General features: G+C 41.2%; 1 protein-coding gene across 1 annotated transcript in view; it reads right to left on the reverse strand.

Moving 5' to 3' along the window:
- Nucleotides 1-4,288: 4,288 nt before the first annotated feature.
- TNNI3K (TNNI3 interacting kinase) overlaps nt 4,289-21,818 on the reverse strand; it is a 297,506-nt gene continuing 279,976 nt past the window's right edge. Inside the window, exons 26-27 of the mRNA XM_060304278.1 lie at nt 7,846-7,925; nt 4,289-4,693 (exon numbers count right to left, since the gene is read on the reverse strand). Of these exons, the coding sequence (XP_060160261.1) occupies nt 4,617-4,693; nt 7,846-7,925 (157 nt within the window). The 3' untranslated portion in view covers nt 4,289-4,616. The remainder of the gene's footprint in view (nt 4,694-7,845; nt 7,926-21,818) is intronic.

Below are 21,818 nucleotides of genomic sequence, written 5' to 3' on the forward strand. Positions count from 1 at the left end.
ATTGTCAAATGGTTCATCTTTGCCCTTGTGGCTCCTGAAATATGGAAGGAAATTGATCAGGGGGAGCTCTGCAGTCTGCATGCTTGAGTAACTACAAGCAACACAAAACTGGGAAGGAAAAAGGTATTCAAATCCTACTGGTAATGGCTACACCACCTCTCCTCACTTTCCCTAACCAGTGTGCTAATAAGGAGAGGAAAATGTGAAACTCCTTGGCTTCCCTAATTACTGTGCTTTGCCCTCATAATTGTTTTGTCCCTGCTTATCACGGTGAGAGTCTTGCTTCTGTCAATCATTTCTGGCTCTTTGTGCCTAGAAAATAATAATGTATGTTTTTTGAACCTTGAGATTGTTCTAGCCCTCTTTTTTCCATAATTAAAACAGAGGAAATGATGATGTGTTTTTTTTTTTGGTTTTACTTTGCAATCATGAGCCATAGTAATCAAGACAGGTTTGGTTGTTTTTTTTGTTTTTGTTTTTTTGGCAGTACGCGGGCCTCTCACTGCTGCGGCCTCTCCCGTTGCGGAGCACAGGCTCCGGACGCGCAGGCTCAGCGGCCATGGCTCACGGGACCAGCCGCTCTGCGGCATGTGGGATCTTCCCGGACCGGGGCACGAACCCATGTCACCTGCATCGGCAAGCGGACTCTCAACCACTGTGCCACCAGGGAAGCCCAGGTTTGGTTGTTTTTATTTTTGTCCCTGCAACTTCTCCTGGGTAATTCCCAAAATTTTCCTCAGGACTGCAGAACTGCAGATTTGTTTGCTTTTACCACAATTCTGGATTGTGAATGTTTCCTATTTTTATTCCTTTTTCTCCATCACAGTGGAGGCAGTACTGTGTAGTGAAAAACTCATGGATGCTAGTGCAAGATAAGCCGAGTTTTGAAACCTGATTCCATTCTGTGCTAGCTTGGATTTGTTACTTGAAAAATCGGGAAGAGCATTCTCCCTTTCCAGAGCAATTTTGAGAACTAATTGAAAAAATACACCTAAAATCATCTAAAACACTTCCTGCCATATAGCAGATACTCAGTAAATGTGTTTTCTTTCTATTTTTAATTATCATCCCCCTTGTTTGAGAAATTCTTTCTGATTTTTGTATTTGATTTAAAGGATTTCATTTCTCTTCAGATTTTATTTCAGGTGTAAATAAGAGGGCACTGTCTAAGGCTGATGCATCTTGGCTCCAACTGCCTCAAAAGCGTAAGCTTGGCAGTTTGCTTTTGCAAAGGTGGGGTTTTTAGGGATGTTGATGGTTATTTCCACAAGAGAGAAAAATCTCTACCCTTCTCATGCTCGACTTTTGTAGAATAGCTCTTTGGCTGCATGGTGACATAATATAAAAATAAACAACAACAACATTTACAATATTGACTATGGTGTACCAGGAACTATTCAATGCACTTTATATTATTTGCAATCCTTACCGCAACTTTACAACATAATTTTTATTATCACCATCCTACAAACAAGCTCAGATAGGTAAAGTGACTTGCCCAAGGTCACAAAACTACTGTAGAAGGTCCACGTGACTCCAAAGCTAATGATTATTGTTGGAGGGAGAAAAGGAGGAAGGAAGGTAAGAAGAAACTAAGGAAAGGCAGAGAGCATGAGAGAGAAAGAAATCAGGTCCTTCATTTCAGATGGATTGTCTAGTGCTAGCCCTTTTTCCTACTATTGGCACCCATTTTTTCCTCTTTCCCAGGGAAATGTCAGCTTTGGAAATAATTTAACCCAAATAATCACTGTGTTGGAATAACTCTCTCCTGGTGCTGCTGTAATTTGGCTTACAATTATAGCTAATTGAACATCTTCTAAGTGAGCTCAGTGCTGCATGCACATGGAAAAAAAAAATTTAATGTGCTAAGCATGCAAAAACACGATCATAGAAGTTCATTTTTACCAGCACAAAAAGAAAGCAATTAGTGAGACATTTTTTTCAGCAAGGAGAAAAAAAAAAGCACAAAAATCCCCATGGTCTCGAGACAAGCTCTCAGATGATCCCTGGGCCCCATTAAAAGTGCAGTAATGAAAAGGGTTTGTGAGCTATAGGTTGGCATCTGTGAAAAGGTTACCCTTCTCAGGAATCAAGACACAGATACCTAACAAGAGCCAGAGGGAAGCAGCAACATGAGGAGATATAGTGTGGAGAGAGGAGGTGATTAATTAAAGGAAACAAAGAAAGGGAACCTGACAAATTTGTTCTAGAAAATCCTCCTCTAAAAGAGGGGTATTTCAGAAGCAGTCATTCCTCTGGATCTGACCTCCATTCAGTGGAAACCTGGGAGGATTCCTGCTTTAATCCTGATTAGACACACATTCAGCATTACATCTACTGTGAATCTTTTAGTTAAAATTGGTATGTATGTATATATTTAAAAATTTTTAACTTTCAAAGTTATTCCTTTCAACTCAACTCAAAAGGATTAAGCCCCAAAGTTTCCCAGGCTGGTGCCAGCTGGTTTCCTAAAGTACCTAGAGCAGAGGAGGAGAGGGAGATCTGTGGAGACTGGTGTTCTTTAACCAGCCCCCTTTTTCTCTTTTTCTGTCTTTGCCAGAAGGCGTTTTGCCAATATGGTCACTTCAAGCTCCTTGGTCCTGCTTATGGTAAAGCCCCTTGGCAACTTGCTTGGTGGGATAGAGTACCTGTGACTCCAGAAAAATTGGGTGGGAAAGTGAAAAGGCTGGGCGCTGAAAAAGGATATATATTTTTTTAACATCTTTATTGGAGTATAATTGCTTTGCCATGGTGTGTTAGTTTCTGCTTTATAACAAAGTGAATCAGTTATACATATGTGCCCATATCTCCTCCCTCTTGCATCTCCCTCCCTCCCACCCTCCCTATCCCACCCCTCTAGGCGGTCACAAAGCACCGAGCTGATCTCCCTGTGCTATGCGGCTGCTTCCCACAAGCTATCTATTTTACGTTTGGTAGTGTATATATGTCCATGCCACTCTCTCACTTTGTCACAGCTCACGCTTCCCCCTCCCCATATCCTCAAGTCCATTCTCTAGTAGGTGTGTGTCTTTATTCCCGTCTTAGCCCTAGGTTCTTCATGACCTTTTTTTTTTGAAAAAGGATAAATTTAATTGGAAGTACCATGGTTTTCACTGCTACCTCTGGATTCGCATTGGGCTGTCGCCAAGCTCTTCAGAACATGTGGGGACTTTCAACTTCGCGACCACAGGTCATAAGGAAAAGCTCTGAAGGAATACAGGGGATGTTGCTGTTCTGATAGAAATTGCCCGCAAGCAACATAATTTCTAATTGGTAGGGGAGAGGGGAGAACGGAGCAGCTTGCCACAGACATAGAAGGAGCAATCAGCACTCATTGAGCTCCATTTGTCTACGGATCCACACTACTAAGGAGGAGGAGAGAGCAGTTTTGCCTAAACGCAGCCAGTCAGAGTCAGGCTCTATCTTTCTTTCATTCCTCTTCAGCCCCCTAATCTCAGGATTTAGGGCAGTGGTCCTCAACCTGGGGAGATTTTTGTCCCCCAGAGCACATTAAGAAAAGTCTGGAGACACTTTTGATTGCTGTGACTTAGGGAGCTGTTACTGGCATCTGGAGGTAGAAGCCAGGAAGCTATTAAAAATCCCACAGTGTGTAGGACAGCTCCCACAAAGAATTACTCCCTCCAATAGTTCTGAGATCCAGAAACCTTGATTTAGAGGATGCCCAATCTTCCTTTACTAATGTTATTTCCCTTACCAAGGTGAATAGCAGTAATTATAACACTGAATTTTCATGGTTTCCTGTCTGTCTTTTTCCAGGTCTGTCTTTCAATGGCAAAACTATTTTGTTGGTGGAAGCATTCCTGTCTTCCTTGTTGGGAGTGTGGAGGGAAGACTTCTCTTTTTCTGAAGGTAGCAGGTACCTCAACCATCCTCCCAGTGCACTGTTCCAGACCCTGGTATGAATGGCAGCTTTGCATGCATGGGTCGGTTTCATGATGGTACCAATGGCATTTGTGACACCTCGGTGCTGACAGCAACAGGTCACCCAAGCAGAGCACAGAGGTACCATGTAGAGAGGAGGCCAAATAATAAGTGTTGTATTTCTGCAAGCTTCTTGATCTGAAGATCAATACGTATTTTTACCAATATATCTGAAAGAAAGGTGTACTCAGTAGAAGTCTTGTTGGAATGAAATACACTTCTGAGTCAATTTTGTATGTCACCAAAGAACCTTTAATCACAGGGCTGGACACTTTAAGTAACATAATGAGATAAGAAAATGAACAATATTCTAAGAAATCAAACACATGACTCTCAAACACGTCTACTTAATTCAGTCTATGAAAACATAACAATTGTTAAGTCCCCACCAACGACTAAGGCCCCATCTCCAACCAACAACATAAAATTATTTTTTCCTTTACAAAATTAAAAACAATTCTTCAAATAAATTTTGTTTTGGCTCTTTTGCATTTCATTCCTCAGCCACAAATCCAGAGCCCAACTTGTGGTGGGGAATTAAATAGGACCAGTATGAATAAGCCAATTTAAGGAGACCTTAGAGGGTAAAATATAAATGGAAGCAAGGCTGCCATGGTTAGAATTGTTGCTGTCAGTCTGGGGGAAAACTCTCCTTAGGTAAATGCGGAATGCTCTCAGCTGCTGTCCTCAAAGCTGCCACAATTCCGGCAAGAGTGAAAATGCATCGGGCTCATGGGATCAGACACATAGCCTGCATCAGGAAAGAAGTTCAGCTGTTACTCATCGGCCTTTCAGCCCATCTCCCCATTTCTCTTAACCAGCCTCAGCCAGTGCAACGCACAGCTGCCCAGCAGCCTCTCCTGGCTCATGTGAACAGAGAGTTTGGACACGAGTTGCTGACAAGCAATTGTAAAACAAAAGCAGAATTTACAATGAAAACAGAGAGCTGAGACCAGAGGAACATCAGCGATGGGTGTTTGGCCAGGTGACATTTTGAATTCGGAGTAAAGAAGGGTACAGTTCAGGAAGGTGGTTTATCATGATGGCTAAAAGTACGGGCTTCAGGTCAGGCGAATCTGGGTTTAAGCCCTGCCTCCACTACTTACCAGTTCTGCGACTTTTGTTAACCTTTCTGAGCCTGTGTCTTCATTTGTAGAGGGGAGAGGTCATAAGGCTGGTAATGCACAGACAAGTGGCACAGTGTCTGACACACAGTGAGTGCAAAGCCGTTGATAGCTGAAAAGGGAGGTGGAGATGGCAGTAGAGAAAAGGAAAGAGTATTCTCTATAACAGGTTGGCTCTGGTTGTTTTTTTTTCTATCTGAAAGTCCAATTTTTAGTGCTTAGGTCTGAATACTAGTGGCATTTGATGCTCATCGAAACAATAGCCCTGGGTGTGTCCAGAGAATTGAGCTAGTGCCTCAGAATCTGGCCACAGTCCTAGAGAACGCAGGACATGAGCAGGGAAGCAGTTACCTTTCCATTCCAAGTAGGGAAACCATTCATTGTTTCTGTGAAAATGGGCACATTTGTCAATAGCTAATGCTGCTTTTGCTTCCCTTTGATAGCCGAGTTTTCAGAACCAACTCAGCTATCCACATTTTCATTAAGACTTCTGGCAATATGCAGTTCGATGGGCATATTTATTTTCATAAGAAAGGTCTCTGTCAAAATCTCTTAGGCAGCACATATACTCTCCCAAGAGGCAGCACCACTGCTGCCAGTGCTGCTGTGACCAGTCCTCTCCTGCTAGTGGGGCTGGCCCTGGCCAGCTGAGATTAGGTTAGGGGAAGCAGGATACACATTATTGAATCCTAATTCTGGGCGGACTAAATATCTACACCTTAGAGCAAAGATATTTCCTTTTGTCCAGACTGAAACTGCAACTTCATCCCAGGCATAGACAGATGCTTTAATAAGCACGTAATCCTTTCATTACTATAATCAACCTTTTAATGTACCACATGTGCTTTTTCTGGCCTATGATGCTCCATGCCTCTCTCTCCATAGGACTCCGGCGGAAATCTGATTGTGAGCATCCATCCTTCTAGTGTGGGAGGGTTCACCTTCGGAGACGGGTAGCAAAATCAGCAGGGCATGGATGCTGACATTTATTATTGATACCATCATCACCAGAGTTGAAGGACAGACTCTGTGCAGTCACTCAGCTTAAGAGGGACCAAATGAAATTTGAACACAGGCTTTAAGGAAAGACTGAACCATGTCTACATGTTTTGTTACTTCAGGGTGAAAGGTCTCAAGTACAGCTAGGTACTTAATTTTATCCTCATTCTCTAGCCCTGTTCTGTGGGTGGGGAAGAAACAGTTCATAAAGTTGCTGTTATACCACAACTAGTTTATGAAGTAGAAATGGAGGGCAATTAAAGAGTTCTTTCTTATACGATGTGATGTTCCTAGTGGGAGATATTGAATATATCTTTTTTGTCTATTGGGACTGTCACTCCATTCAGACATGCTAATGTTTTCTTCTACCCCGGGTACAATATATGCATAGGAAAACCCTACTTTTTAAAATCATTGCATCACTTTTGTCTAACTTCATTTTGAGGAATTCTGCTCAACGTCTTATCCCTTTAAGAAACAGATCGTTAAGAAATGCTTCATCTTGAAACTCCACCATGAAAGAAAAGACTTCTGGTCAAAACACACATTTCAAAGGGTGCCCTCTATTTTGTGGTTGTGCAGTCACATCTGTAAAGGTTTGAAAAAACGATATTATATCTATAAAAAATGTGATGATGTGACACTTAGAGCACATTTTCCCCCGTTACTGGATTGGCCAATTATGTTGTAAAGCTGATGATAAAAAGCACTCGACTGCATTCTAGACACGTACTGGGAGTCGGAAGCACAAAGTTTCCTTTCTTTAGCGTTCCCAAGTAGTTTGTCGAATCTATCCAGGACAATTTTCTTCTTCGTTTCTTAGAGGCTTCCTATTGCCTTAGGTATGATACTCTGCAGCCGAGGTGCATTGGTGAGGATTCTAAAGCTGCAGGGTCTATTGCCATCTATATCACAGAACCAGGCACACACCACCGAATTTATTCTCCCACAGACCCAGTCCTTGGAATAAATCTGTTCTCTTTAACTGACATACATTTTTTCAGTCCTCCATATTGTCAAAGGAAGTTCCCATGAATAAATGAGCCCATTGTACTAAAATTCCAATTAAATATAGAGCTTCTCAGGCTTAGAGGTGGGAGAAAGGACATCACAGGCCTGGCACATTTATATGGCAGCTGATAAGGGGTGCTGCCTATCCTCTGGCTTCCAGGGGCGAGCACAGAGCTATGTTAACTATTTCAAAGAGCTTTATTAATTCTTTCTAAAATAGTCCTGTGCAAAACAGATCCCATCAGTGATACCCTCACCTCCTCTCCAGCTTTTTGAGCGAATAGCGGGGTTCACATTTTACCCTCCGGCACTTGCTAAAGAGAAAACACTCCTCTTTAGCAAGGATATGATGTAATTGTGGAAATTCATCTCCTCCTGTAGGGAGGAGTTTTCTCCTCCTCCCTATACCTGCACAATATGGGACTTCAAGGTAGTAGACTCAATAAGGTGGAAACAAGGTGTTTGGAATGTCACGAGATGCAGGAGATTATTTTCAAAAAAGAGCTGTACTTTTTCCCACGGGCACACACACTCCCATATACTTCCACATACACTTACACACTTATGCACACATTATTAAATGCAAAGGTAACTGTAGACTTATACAAGACTTACAAGAGCAAAGTTTGCACTTTTATGATATAATATTTTTAAAGTACCCTTCATCTCTACTTATTACAAAATAGAATACTTTCTCCCTCATTATCAAACAGACATCGCCTTCCTAGGGGTAGTTTCCTTAGTCAATCTGACGAATCTGTATACTTACCATATTTGTCAATGGGTGAGAACTGAAGACTTTTCTTCATGTCCTCCAAAGACAGGCCTTGAGAGGCACATTGTCCAGCACTGGAAAATTCCATGAGACACTGTGAAAACCACGGTGGTGATTTGCTAATAACATTTTTATAAAACAGAATTTATTCACTCAGCATAGATCCCAGAGAACTGGCAAAGTGGTACAATGGTATTTTTATCTTACTGGTGATTTGTTGGGAAAGAGTTCAGGATTATTTGGAGCATGTCAGATCTAGGCGTGAGTCCTGGCTCTTCCAGGTAGGCTCCAATTCCTTGCTGTGTAATCTTACACATGGTACCCTTTCTGAGCCTTAGTGCATTGATCTGTAAATTGGGAAAAGTACATAAATAATATGTAATTTGGTTTTGTTTGTTTTTAAGATGTTGGGGGTAGGAGTTTATTAATTTATTTATTTATTTTTGCTGTGTTGGGTCTTCGTTTCTGTGCGAGGGCTTTCTCCAGTTGTGGCAAGCAGGGGCCACTCTTCATCGCGGTGCAAGGGCCTCTCACTATCACAGCCTCTCTTGTTGCAGAGCACGGGCTCCAGTCGCGCAGGCTCAGTAGCCGTGGCTCACGGGCCCAGTTGCTCCGCGGCATGTGGGAACCTCCCAGACCAGGGCTCGAACCCATGTCCCCTGCATTAGCAGGCAGATTCTCAACCACTGCGCCACTAGGGAAGCCCCTGTAATTTGTTTTGATGATTAAATATAGCAAAAAAAAGAGTTGAATATCAAATCTGGATTAATATCCTTGCAAGCCTTGCTTAAAAGGAACTAATAGTCAGAACATTATTATCTTAGTAATAATCAACAGATAAAACACATCCCAACAGTTATTGCTATTTTTATATTGTTATTATAATAGTAATTATAAGAGACAGTGATAATAGTATTTATTGCATGATTCCTATGTATTAAGCATTTACATATATAATTTCATTTACTCTTTTTTTTTTTTTGCGGTACGCAGGCCTCTCACTGCTGTGGCCTCTCCTGTTGCGGAGCACAGGCTCCGGACGCACAGCCTCAGCGTCCATGGCTCACGGGCCGAGCTGCTCCGCGGCATGTGGGATCTTCCCGGACTGGGGCACGAACCCGTGTCCCCTGCATCGGCAGGCAGACTCTCAACCACTGCGCCACCAGGGAAGCCCGTCATTTACTCTTTATCACTATCTTATCATTACCAAATCATTTCTCTCATTTTCTAGATTAGAAACGGAGGCTGAGGCAACCAGGTAACTTGTTACACGGGTTTGGTAAACGGCTCACCTAGGATGCAAACCCAAGTCTTTCAGATTCTAAAGTCTGTACCTTTGTCCACTATTCAAATGGGAATTTCCTCATGGTTCCTGGCTTTCATTAAGCCTTCTCTTTGCCAAATCTCTCCTACTCTATCATGTTGGTTAATGGGATCTCTTCCTTTCTACCTTTTCAGACTCAAACCTGAAGTTATCAAAGCCCTCGCCCTGATATCTAGTCACATTTGTCAGTTAATGGTATAACTGTAATTCCTGTGGTATCCACCTCTCTCATCCATATTTTAGCATCCTCAAAGAGGCGACCTAGTTACCCCCTGAACAGCCCCACATGTCCATAGCAGAACTCGTAACTCCCCCTGTTCTCTAGAGAACTCTCTAGAGTTCTCTCTAGCTCATTACAGGCACCACACCATTCAGTGGGTTCAAAATTCTTGGAGTCATCATCGGTACCTTTCTTTTTCCCATGTCTTGCACCTAATCCAAATCTTTTTAACTTTGCCTCCAAAATGTAACCCTAATCCATCCACCTCTCCTCCTTCAAGGTCTAGGCCATATAATCTCTTTCTTTTCTGGACCTCTGCAATTTGCCTCCTAATTGATTTTCCTGCTTTCACTTCTGTCCCCTTATAATCCATTCTCCATATATAACCCAGAGTGATCTTTTCAAAATATAAAACAGAGTAAGCCATTCACCTACTTAAAACATACTTAAAACCTTCCAATTGCTTCCCAGTTCATTTAAAATAAAACACAAATACTTTACCCTAACCTACAAGGCGCTGGCCCAGCTTAACTCTCCAACCTTGCCTTGTATCCCTCCCCATCTCTGCTAAGCACTTCTTTTGGCGTTCTTTCTGTCCTTTGAACCTTCCAATCTCTTTCCCAGTCCAGAGCTTTTGCATTTGTTAATTCTGCTTTTCTTCATAAACCCAAATCCTGTTTTGCTGAACCCTTCCACTTCCTTCCCCATGACTGGATCCTCTGTCATTCAGGCCTCAGTTGGAATGTCACCTGCTCAGAGAGGCCTTCCCTGACCACCATTCCAAAGTGGCCATTCCCCTGCCAATGGTCGCTTTCTGTTATATCACATTGACCTATTTCTTTCTTTCAGGACTATATAAAATTATCTTGCTTATTCATCCATTTATTTCCACATTCTTTCAAACAATGAAATTGGAAGCCTTGTGTATCTTGTCTCCCTTATTCCTTGCTATATGCTCAGCACTCAGAACAGTGCTTGGCACATAGGAGAAGCTCAAAAATTGTTTTTTTAATGATTTAATTAATAGATCCCTAAAGGATGTCCTTCTCTTCAGTCACTCAATCCTCCTCTCCACAAGGTCTTCCTCTGACAAAAATCTGACCAGGCACTTCCCTGCTCCCCACTGCTGTTCCTCAGGCCAGACCTGCAAATCCAACCTTCTGCAATCCAAACCTCCTTGCATTCTGTTTATATCTTATAGTCTACAATTCCTAAATCCATCTTTTGTTTCTCCACATTCAAGCCACACTAATAAACTTTGGCCTTTCCAAACATTCCTGAATTTTCTCTTCTCCATGGTTGTGGCTGAGCTGCTGCTGTGAATCTGCTTGGTGACATCTTATTTTTCCCTGACAGGAAGTAGTATGGTGTTATGGTTAAGAATGACAGTAAGCATTCTGGTGCAAGACTCCTTGAATTTGAAACTTCACTCCATCACTTACTAGCTCTATGACCTTTGGCAAATTATTTAACTGTTCTGTGCCTCAGTTTGTACAACTGTAAAATGGGAATTATAACAGACTTAGCTTATAATGTTAATCAAGAGAATTAAAGGAATTAATACGTTTAAAGTACTTTGAACAGTGCTGACATTTAGGAAGCACTCAATAAATGTTACCTACTTTTGTTATTTGTCAAGTTCCAACTCAAAGACAGCATTTCCTCAAAGTCCTCTTGGATACTCCCAGTCAGAATTCCATATCCTTCTAGTACTTTGTACTCCTAGCACAGTGCTTATCAGAGTCTGCCTTGGTGTAGAATGATCTGTATTTGTATACTAATACCCTACTAAACAGAATGCTCCTGCAGGTCAGAGACCCTAACACCTTTGGGTCTCCAATAGGACTTAGCTGGTACTTTGTAAATAGTTAAAATAATAAAATTGTGTTAAATAAAGTTAAGTTATCACAAAATGTTCATTTTGAGTAGTTAGATTTTTCTAAACACTTACATGAATTCACATTGATTAATTCATTTAGCTGCCTTAAAAGTGACTACGTTTGGTCACTTTCTTAAGCTATAAAGTGAAAATGTTGTTGCTTAGAGGAAAACAATGATTAAAAAGAAGAAGTATTGACTTAAAGTGGGACATGGTGTGATCTCAATCAACATTAAATGACAAATCACACTCAGTTCTGGGCAATATAATATCATTCAAGACTTTCTTGAAAATAAAAATTACCCTACTAATTCCTATAACCTCTTTATCACTCTAGCTCCTCTTAAGAAACGTGCCATAAGCAGTAGTCCTGGCAACAAGAGGATAATAGGGAATAAATATTTTATCATCAAAAAGGCTATCTGGTTTCCTATGAATAAAAGCCCATCTCCAAGGTATCTTATTTATTTAGTTGCTGAATGCAATTCATGCCAGGGGACTTAAACTTCCTGCCCAAGAGATAACACACAGGCTGTCTCTGGCTGCTATTCTAGGATGACAGACAGATGGAAGCTAAGCACACCCAAGTCAAACAAAGCAGAAGAAACCAGACCCTGATCAGTGGAACTAGTTTACCTCAACCCACGGGTATCCAGACTTCACCAGGAGTTTCACAGAAGCCCAGAGTTTAAGAGACACACCGGGACCTCCGTTTGCTGAAGTTGTGGTCAGTGAAAATAGGCATTTCCAGGATGCAGCTGCCCCATGAATTCAGTGAAAGTAAATGTGAACTAATGGCAGGTAAGGAAAACACTCAATTTTTCAGTGTTTCATACTCCTGGTCACCTAGGTAGCTTTCTTTATGCTAAAAGGATAATATATATCATATATAGGCATATATATGAATGATATATAATATTATAATGTAATTTTATGTATACCTTTTATGGGAATGGAATAAAACTTTCTCTTTTAAAGAGAACAAGATAGTCTTTAGGTTAGTTTTTGCATACTACAACATTATATTGATATATCTGATTTTAGTGTTAAAAATGTTTCAGTTATTTTAGGCTAAATAGTTCATATTAGCTCTGTGATGTATCTGTAAAGGTAAGCATAATCATCAGCTATTTTCTCTTATAAAGGTGCACTAGGGAATGAATAATTTATCCAGCATGAAGAGCAGAACAAAAATTCAGAAATTATTTTTTGCTTCTCAATCCATGCTTTATGGGTATAGACTACCTAGTAGATTGGCTGCTAATGAGGCCAGTTCAAACCCAAATCCAAAACATGCAATTTGTATTTTTGTGTCTGCACACCATTCAGACTATGGTTTGTCAGCACAAAATAGCCTGTTTGCAGTCACTCATGTACCCTGAGCAGAGACAACAAGGACATTCAAAACTAAAATATGAGGCTACGTTGGCTGAAATGAATGCAGAGATAGTGACACTCATGACAAGCACTTTGAGCAAAAATATTATCCAATGAGAAGTAAATCAATATATATGTAAGATACAGAGGAACTGTGAAGAATGGGAAAAGTACTAGCAGGTTCAGTTACTATATATAGCAGATAGAATAGATAGAATATACCCAAATATAGCTTCAATTCTTCAAGGCAGGAGTTAGTTTACAAGCTAAACTGGTGGGTTAATGCACATATGGGCAAAACTCCCAAAAGGAATATTAAAACAAAGTCTTTCTGTACCTTTTAAAAAAGTTCTGATTACTAGAAGCTAGCATGGCTTTAGTAAGAAAAAAATCATGCTAGATTTGCTTTATTTCTTTTTGGTGAGGATAAATTTAAAGGGGAAATCCATAGGTTAGAACATAGAGCTAGATTCAGATAATGGGCAGAGTTTCTTCTGATTGCTTTGTAAGTAACAAGGGGAGATCTGTGCCAGATGACAAGTGGTTAGATGGGATTGCCAGTGGTTAGATGGGATTGCCACTGGTTGAATATTCAGAACCAATACAGACCTCAGATAGGTGACATTCCCCACAGGTTAAGTAGAGCCTTAGACATTGGGAATAGTTAAAACAAAATACCACATTTCCTAAAATTAGAATTGTCCAAAAATAGATTGAGATGTTCTAGAAGGAGGTACCATCCCATCCCTGGACGTATTCAAGCTATGGCTGGAGCATCTGGTAACGCAGGGTGCTACAGAGGAATCCAAGTATCCACCTGGAGGTCACATGACCTCTATTTCTTACATTCTATGATGCTTTAGAAGGATTTTGGGAACCACGTAGACTTTGTGAAACTAGTTCCGATGTGTTGGAAAGATAGAGTGAGATTACACAGTTCCCACTTAGGCAGAAGATTTTTATCTGCCTTATCTGCACTGTCTGACATTTGGCCAGGGCTGAATGCCTGAGTCCCACACACATGCCACAGCATACCTGGCTACACATTACTGCTGCTACTCAAGCTGGTGTTTGTAGCTTTTTTTTTTTTTTTTTTTTTTTTTTTTTTGCGGTACGCGGGCCTCCCACTGCTGTGGCCTCTCCCATTGCGGAGCACAGGCTCCGAACGCGCAGGCTCAGCGGCCATGGCTCACGGGCCCAGCTGCTCTGCGGCATGTGGGATCTTCCTAGACCCGGGGCACAAACCCGTGTCCCCTGCATCGGCAGGTGGACTCTCAACCACTGTGCCACCAGGGAAGCCCTGTAGCTTTTTGTCTATATACGTTTCATTTGATATAGTAACTGAACCATGCTAGTTGCCTGAAGGAACCATCTCCCTTAGTGATTTTTTCAAAGGAAGAACCACACTGCCATCTAAGATGAAGCAAAGGCAAGTGTGGAGAAATCACTTTCACATAAACCCATCCTTAAGGATTTGAATGACAGGTTGTTTAAGGCTGGTCCTGGAAAATTCAGCGCTGATTCACAAAGTTTTTATATAAGATAAATTTGTAGAATACTCATGTTGAATGCCTGAGGGGTGGAGAAAAACCCTAAAACACTATGTCATCTCTTAATCCAGAAAGGTATATTGTTAAGGAAGGTCCATGAGGAAGGAAAGGTACCTTGTTAAGGAAGGTCCATAAGGAAGGAAGAAAAATACTGTTTGAAGAGACTCCAGGGAATTTGAGTGCCATCTCTCCTGAGTGGTGGGAGCAGGCCGTGCCACAGTGAGTGCACGTGGCCCCATTTAGAGCCTCAGAAGCAGCCAGTGTTGTGGCTTCCAATGCTTTTGGTACTGAAGCAGTGAATCATGGTTTGGGCTGTGGAATTTCATGAATTCTCAGAATATTTACTAGTGCCATAATTTCTTCTGACTGAATTACATTCCAAAGAAGACTTCAGATGGGCATACAGTCCAAACGAAACTGTTTTTATCATGTTCTTCCAAGTGTGGCTTTTACAGAGCTGGGGATTTTGATTTGGTGAATTACAGCAAATGCATGTAGTCTACACGCAAGGGTGAACTTAAAACAACCAAATAAAAATAAAATGACCTAGAGCATTATCCTATCATAGTGATATAAAAATAATTTCTTGTATTTGCAGAGGGCTTTATAGCTTGCACATACTTTTCTATTGACTAGCTTAAAGAATTTTTCCAAAACCTCCATGAGGTGTCTGAGAAAGTATTCATTCCATGCAGGTGGAAAGTCAGGCTCAAGAAGTTTGAATAACCTGTATAAACTTACAGAGCTAGCAAGAGGCAGAACCAGAACTTGATCAAAAGGTCTTCAGACTTCCAGTCCACGCTTTTTCTTCTAAAATACACTTCAGTTAACAGCAGCACATGTCAAACTGTTGGTGTGTTACCATGTGGAGAGCTCACTGAAGTAGTCATGAGTTACAAAGTTTTGGATCCTTTGCATATAAAGATGATCAATAAATTCCTCATGGAGAAATATTCCTCATCATCAGAGAGAAACCAGAATCAGCTTTCTTTTGTCTTGCTTTGTTAGACCTTTTAAAAAATTATACTTTCCCCTATCTAACTACGGCTTTCCTGTCCCTGAGCAGTGATGTCAAAACATGAGACACACACACCAAACTTTCTAAATGAGATTTTTATGATTCTCCCGAACTCTCTGGCTTGTGTAAGGTTTCCTAAGCTGCATGCATGGATTCATTTTCCTAAAACTGCCCTAAGTTGAACAGAAAACGATTAGGTTACCAGCGTGGTTAAAGACTTCAGGCAAAATGTTCTTCCATTCAAGTTGTTCCAATTAGTTTTTATGCAGCTAAAAATGCTCTCGGGCTACCTGTAACCTGGAAGATTTAGCCATTTGGACTTTGCATAAAACAACACCATCCAAGGCCTCACAGCTTTGCAAATATGCTTTGTGGTTTATTGGCTCTTTCTGCTGTCTGTCCGAATGATGTTACCTGTGTAAGAATATTAGCGTAAGGATCAGTGCCATATGCACCCTTATCCCCTTCCTCAAGAGGAATATATCCAAGTTAGGAGTCATTTCTTTCACTCAAAAGGAAACACAGACAGGTAATACTTAACCAGAATTTCAGTGCTTTGACACTACTCTAAAGGACTCATACAAAGAAAAGGTGGAGAAACAGCCTGCTGAGATCCCTAATGAAGGTATTTACACAAAGAAAATAAATGCCCTGCTGTAGAAAAGGCTACAGAGACTCATCGGGCTGTTTTCGGCATTTAGCTGAAAACAGATCTATTTAAAACAGATCTGTCAGAAGGGATAAATGCCTTTCTACGCTTTGCAATGTCTTTCTATGATGCACACATTTCTTCTGGCCTAAAGAGAAAGACGACATTTCTATTAGAAATGGAATCACCTTTGGCCTAACTTTGAAATAGTACAGTCAGACTCTTATGAATAAACCTTTGTTAATTTATCAGCTAAATTCAATATATTTATTTATTCATGATTTCATCCTGGCTCTTTTCAAAACATTGTTTTGTCTTTGTCAATATTCCCTACTTGATAATGTCCTAAATTAAAACAAATTTATTGCACCCATTACAGTGAATGGGCAATGACCAAAGTATCTAATGGGGCCAGAGGTCAGTGCAAAGTATCTCTTTCAGGAAAATCAAACCCATCAGCTTTCTTCCAATGGCAAATGTCCCCAGGCTATAAAAGGACTGAAAGACTTGGCAATGGGTCATGGCTCTGTTTGAGCCATTAGGCAAATATCCAAGGTCTCAGCTCCCTTATTTTTAAAGGAAAAAGCAATTAGGCAAAGAATTATGAATAAGGAAAAATGCAGTGTGAACTGAAAGTGTGTGTTAATTCCTTGATGGCTCATAAATTATTAATGTGCTCAACAGTAACCTAACAACGCTACCACCTCTCAATTTACCTCTGCTTTAAACAGGTATAAACGAGTCAATTGTACAGTCCAGCAGGCGAACTTCGCCTGCTAAGCTTAAACTGAGGAACATCCTTTAAATATAGCAGAATCTTTCTTATCCTTCATTGTCTGTACTCACTATTACCCAGAAGGAAAATCTTGTTAAATTTTAGAACTATGAGATCTTGGTAGCATGACAGTCATTAAGCCCACTCCTCTTCCCTCCATTTTTCCACCTTCCATTTTACTGAGAAGCAAATTGAAGCCTTGTAAAGTGAAATAACGTATCCAAGTTCATATACTAAGTTTATAGTAAAGTCAGGCATATAAGCTGGAGTTCTAAACTTCTAGTCTTCTTTGATGGTTTTTATTCTTATTTTTAAGTGAAAAGGGAAACTAAAATTTGTTGCATACCTGCTAAGCACCAGGAACTCAACTAGATGACTTACAAACCTTATTACCTTTGCTTCACCTAACAACCCATTTTACACACGAGGAAACCAAGGCTCAGGGAGTCTAAGTCTTGTCTAGGGTCACCCAGCTATATAATTCAGACCTAGGCTAGGCAGTATCCAAATCTCCTCCTTTCCCCACTTAACCTTGTTGGCTCTAGAAGCGTTTCCCAAATTTACACCTATAATCTTGTCTCTCTCCCTCTCCACATGGTTGTTCATCAAGCACAACGCCAGGTGCTGTGCTAAGTACTAGGGATACAGATATGAGTGTGATGGGCATGGACTCTACGCTTTGGGGTAAATAGAACTGTAGACATAGACAGGTAAACATTAATGCCAGGGAACATGGTACATGTTCTAAAGGGTACCCTCGCTACACAGAGGAAATGACATGACGGACAAGCAAGGGTTCCCAAGGGGGAAATTCTGGGGAAAGGGCTGGGGTAGGGGCATGTGCAAAGACCGAGGAAATTAAGTGGCCAAAGCGAATATTTATTTTTTTAAGTTTTCATTTTGAAGCAATCTCAAAAAAAGTTGCAACTATGGTATGTTTTTTCACCTGAACCATTGGAGAGTAAATTGCCAATCTGATGCTATAATCTCCCCAATACATTAGTGGATTCCTAAAATAAAGACATTCTCCTACATAAGCACAATATAGCCATTTCATTCCACTGTCAACTCTCAGACTCCATTCAAGTTTGTCAGTTATCTCAATAATGTTCTTTATAGCAAAAAGATCCAATTCAGAAAAACACAGTTATATTTCTTGAAGCTCCTTCAATCTGGAACAGTTCTCAGTTTCTACTTGAATCTCACGACATTTTTGAAGATGACAAGCCAGTTATTTTGCAGAATGTCCTTCATTTTGGCTTTATCTGAGGTTTACTAATAATTAAATTAAAATTATGCATCTTTGGTGAGAAGTACCACAGAAGTGATGCTGTATTCTTTTCATTGTATCTCATACATTTGATTTATCCCATTATTGTGCTGTTAATTTTGATTACTCGATCAAGGTGGTGTCTGACGGGACTCTCCACTACAAAATTGCTCTTTTTCTCTTTGTAATTAATAAGTATTTTGTGGGGAGAGATCCTATATCTCAACCAACTTTCATTATCTTCATTTATTTATATCTGTATGGATTTAAAGTTGCTATTTCATTCAATGGATAATAATGTTATGGTCGTTATTTATTTTAATGCTCACATTATCTCATAGTTGACATGCAGGAGCCCCCTCACGCTGTCCCTTTGATATATACCCATCTTTCTCTGAGTACCTCTTTCTTTTCTGGCGCAAGACGTTCCAGGCATATTTTATACATTCCTTGTCCCAGACTCGAAATCTGCCATTTCTCCAAAGTATCCTGTTTCCTTTTAGTGGAAGAGTATTTAGAAATCAAGATCCAGGTGCTTGGTATGCCCCCAGGTCCTCTCACTGAGCAGGCAAAGCTAGAGAACACACATGTATATACACATGTGTAAACACATTTAGACCTCTTCCTTGCCCTCAAATAATAAATTCACACTTATATCTCCAATTCAAATCATCACAGGGTCTCTCCTAGTTTCCTGCCTTCCCATACCTATAATGCCTTCTCTGACAATGAGAAACCTGGTTCCCATTATTCTTAATATCTTTACTTATTTGATCAGTGCCCCGAACGTATAAATCTTTGGCTGCTGTTGCGTGCCCACCCGTCAATGCACACAGACACCCTCCTTTACCCCACTTGGGCTCCAACATCCCATACCCACTGCCGTCCCCACAAGGATGCCCTCCTTCCCATCTTGTGTTCTGACACCCTGTTCTGGGATATTCCCCACCTGGGTGCCCCAAGTGGATGCCCTCCTCACCCTGCTTGGATTCCAATCACTGCCACTGGACTGTCTACCTGCACTTATACACTCACCACTCTCATGCTCCAACTTCTTCACACCTGATACCTTCCTGTGCAGATCCCCGTCTCGATCTGCACGGGACCACAGTGGCCACAACTTCCCTGTGTCAACATCCTTCTCACTGTGCTTGGGCTCTGACACTCCATGTGGACCACTGCTTCACTGTCCCCTCCCGCGATTGCTCCCTCCCAGGCTTGGACTCCAATCTCTCATGCCAGGTCGCTCTCCCATGTGGACGCCCTTCTCATCATACCTGGGCTCGAGCACGTTGGCTGGGCAGCCCTAACCCCTGTGGAAACCCTGTCACCCTTCCACTCTGGCTTCTAACCTTTTGCCTGGCAGCTGCCATTCACCACTCTCACCATCCACGTGGACATTCTCTGCACCCTACCTGGACTCAGACATCCTGCTCCACCCCCATGGGGAAATTGACCTCGCTCAGCCCCGTCTAATGGCTTTTGGTATTAAACATTCAGGAAGGGAAGAGAGAGAAGAAGACTAACAAGGATGAACTTTAAAAAATATTAATCAGATCATGTCATGTTCCTGCCTAAAACTCCTCAGTGACTGCCCCGCACGTGGAAAACAACATCCCAGTGTCCTGCCCTTGCTTCATGGTCTGGCCTCTGCCTATCTGGGGCTTCATCCTGTACCACTCTCCCCCTGCTCTCTACCCTCTGTCCACCACAGAGGCCTTCTATTCCTCTTCTTTGTTTCTGTCTTATAAACTCTGCATTTGCTTTTTAGCTCTGCTGAATGCTGTTTTCCAGGGTCTTCCTTGTGTTTGCCATTTAACCATCCCATCTAAACTAGCTTTCCAGTCATTCTTTACCCCATCAACCTGTTTTAATTGTTTGCATAGCACTTATCACCATCTCAGTTTTCTTGAATATTTATTCATTGTTTGTCACCTGTATAGGTGGATACAGTACTCTGCTTACATGCCTGGCCTACTGGAGAAGTACCTTCAGATGTTTCTATACATGCTTATAGCTTCCTATGTCTGTCCTTAAAGGAGGGGGAGAGCTAATGCTCCCCCCCATACCCAAATGACCCTAAATCAATGAGGAATAAGAGTTGTTGGATCAATACTCCAGCTTTCTTGCTGCTCACCGGGAAAATTCTGAGGCATGTTCTATACCCTCATTGGTTATAAGACGAGATTAAACCTCAATTACACACAGCAGTGACTTATGCACTAATGTGCCCCTTATTTATTTTCCTTCCTTCGCTTTCTTTCCCTGTGCTTCTTGAGACCATGTCTGAGAAAAGCAGGTCTGTTTTTGGAGGGATGCAAACTAAGATGGCATGCCTCACCCAACTAGAGTGTAAGTTGCATAGGGCAAGGACTAGTATGTTCTTGGGTGTTTCTGTGTCTAGATCTTCAGTGCCTTAAACTGATTGTCATGTACTATACACTCAATAAATAAGAATACAATGAATAATTGAATGAACGAATGATGATTCTTTCCTTGCAACTTCATCCATTTTTAACTTTGTTTGCTTACTTCTGATTCATGGGTCAACCTCCTTCCAATTCTTTAGCCACCACTCAAGGATAAGCTGTATTCCCCTGACAGTTCATGCATGACAGCAGTGGGCTTTGCAGAAGGCTTCCTGTTCCTATTCCCTGCCCAGCCCATTCCACCCTCCACATCATTGCCAGAAAATTCTAAGAATGACTCTCCATTATGATAATCCTCAACCATTCGGTGGTTCTCAGTACTCTCCTACAGATAGGAAAGTGAAATGGAGGAAAACAGAGAGCCTCTGTTCAAGATTCACCTTTTTTGTGACAGAGCTGATGGCCATGTGGAAAGGAAGAATGAACCACAGTGGCCTCAGTGTGGCCCCAGCCATTTGCTCTGATCATTGACACAGAATTTGTCTCACTGCATATTCACCTGATCCCCAAATGGACTGTGGATTCTTCATGGGGAAGGATGCTGCCTTACGAGTCTTTAACTCCCGAGGACTCACACTCGCACCTGGCATTGATGAGTTGAAGTAAATGTGCTGACTTCTTGAAGGTACCCTTTATATTTTCCCTTGAGGAGATGAGTTTCCAATGTATGCGGTTTCAGAGCTATGTGACTTGGAAAGATTGGATTTTTTCTGTAAAACTTTTCCTATAAAGGGCCAGACACTAAATATTTTAGGCTTTGTAGATCACAACTCTTGCAACTATTCAACAATTGCTGATGTTGTAGCACAAAAGCAGACATAGACAATATGTAAATAAGTATGAGTGTGTTCTACTAAAACTCTACAAAAACAGGCAGGAAGTTGGATTTGGCTTATGGGCCATAGTTTATTAAGCTCTGCTTTAGAGCAATAGATAAACCCTATTTGTGTTGCTCCCCTAAGCTGCCTTCCACCTCTGGGCCAAACAACACAACCTCAGTGAAAGTAGGAATCCACTCTTTCATTGTAACAGTTTCTTTTGGAAGAGGGATAATCCAGACTAAAATACATGAGCTAATGACAAAACAGAAAAAATATATAGTCTACAATTATTCAGTGCTTACTGTACATGTACAATTTGTAGTCTCACTTACCCCTCATTGCAACCCTGTGAAGAAGCGGATATTCTTATTGTCATCCTATAGAGGAGATGTTTGAAGCTTGGAGAGATCAACTAACTTGTCCAAGGTCACAGTTTAGAAGTGATAGAACTTGAACTCAGGTCCATCTGAGCCCAACCTTTTAACCACTACTTCGTAATAATGGCCACTGGGTGGGTTTGTAAATAAAAATCATAAAACCAATTGTATTGATGCAAGATGAAAGCAGCAACTACAGAGGCACCTATAGAGCAGTATGTATTCTTTCCCCTTCTGGATTGAGGAAAGTTCAAAGGCCATCTCTGTTGATTTTACAT

This window comes from Globicephala melas, chromosome 1 (genome assembly GCF_963455315.2).
Source record: "Globicephala melas chromosome 1, mGloMel1.2, whole genome shotgun sequence".
In the NCBI taxonomy this organism is placed as follows: domain Eukaryota; kingdom Metazoa; phylum Chordata; class Mammalia; order Artiodactyla; family Delphinidae; genus Globicephala; species Globicephala melas.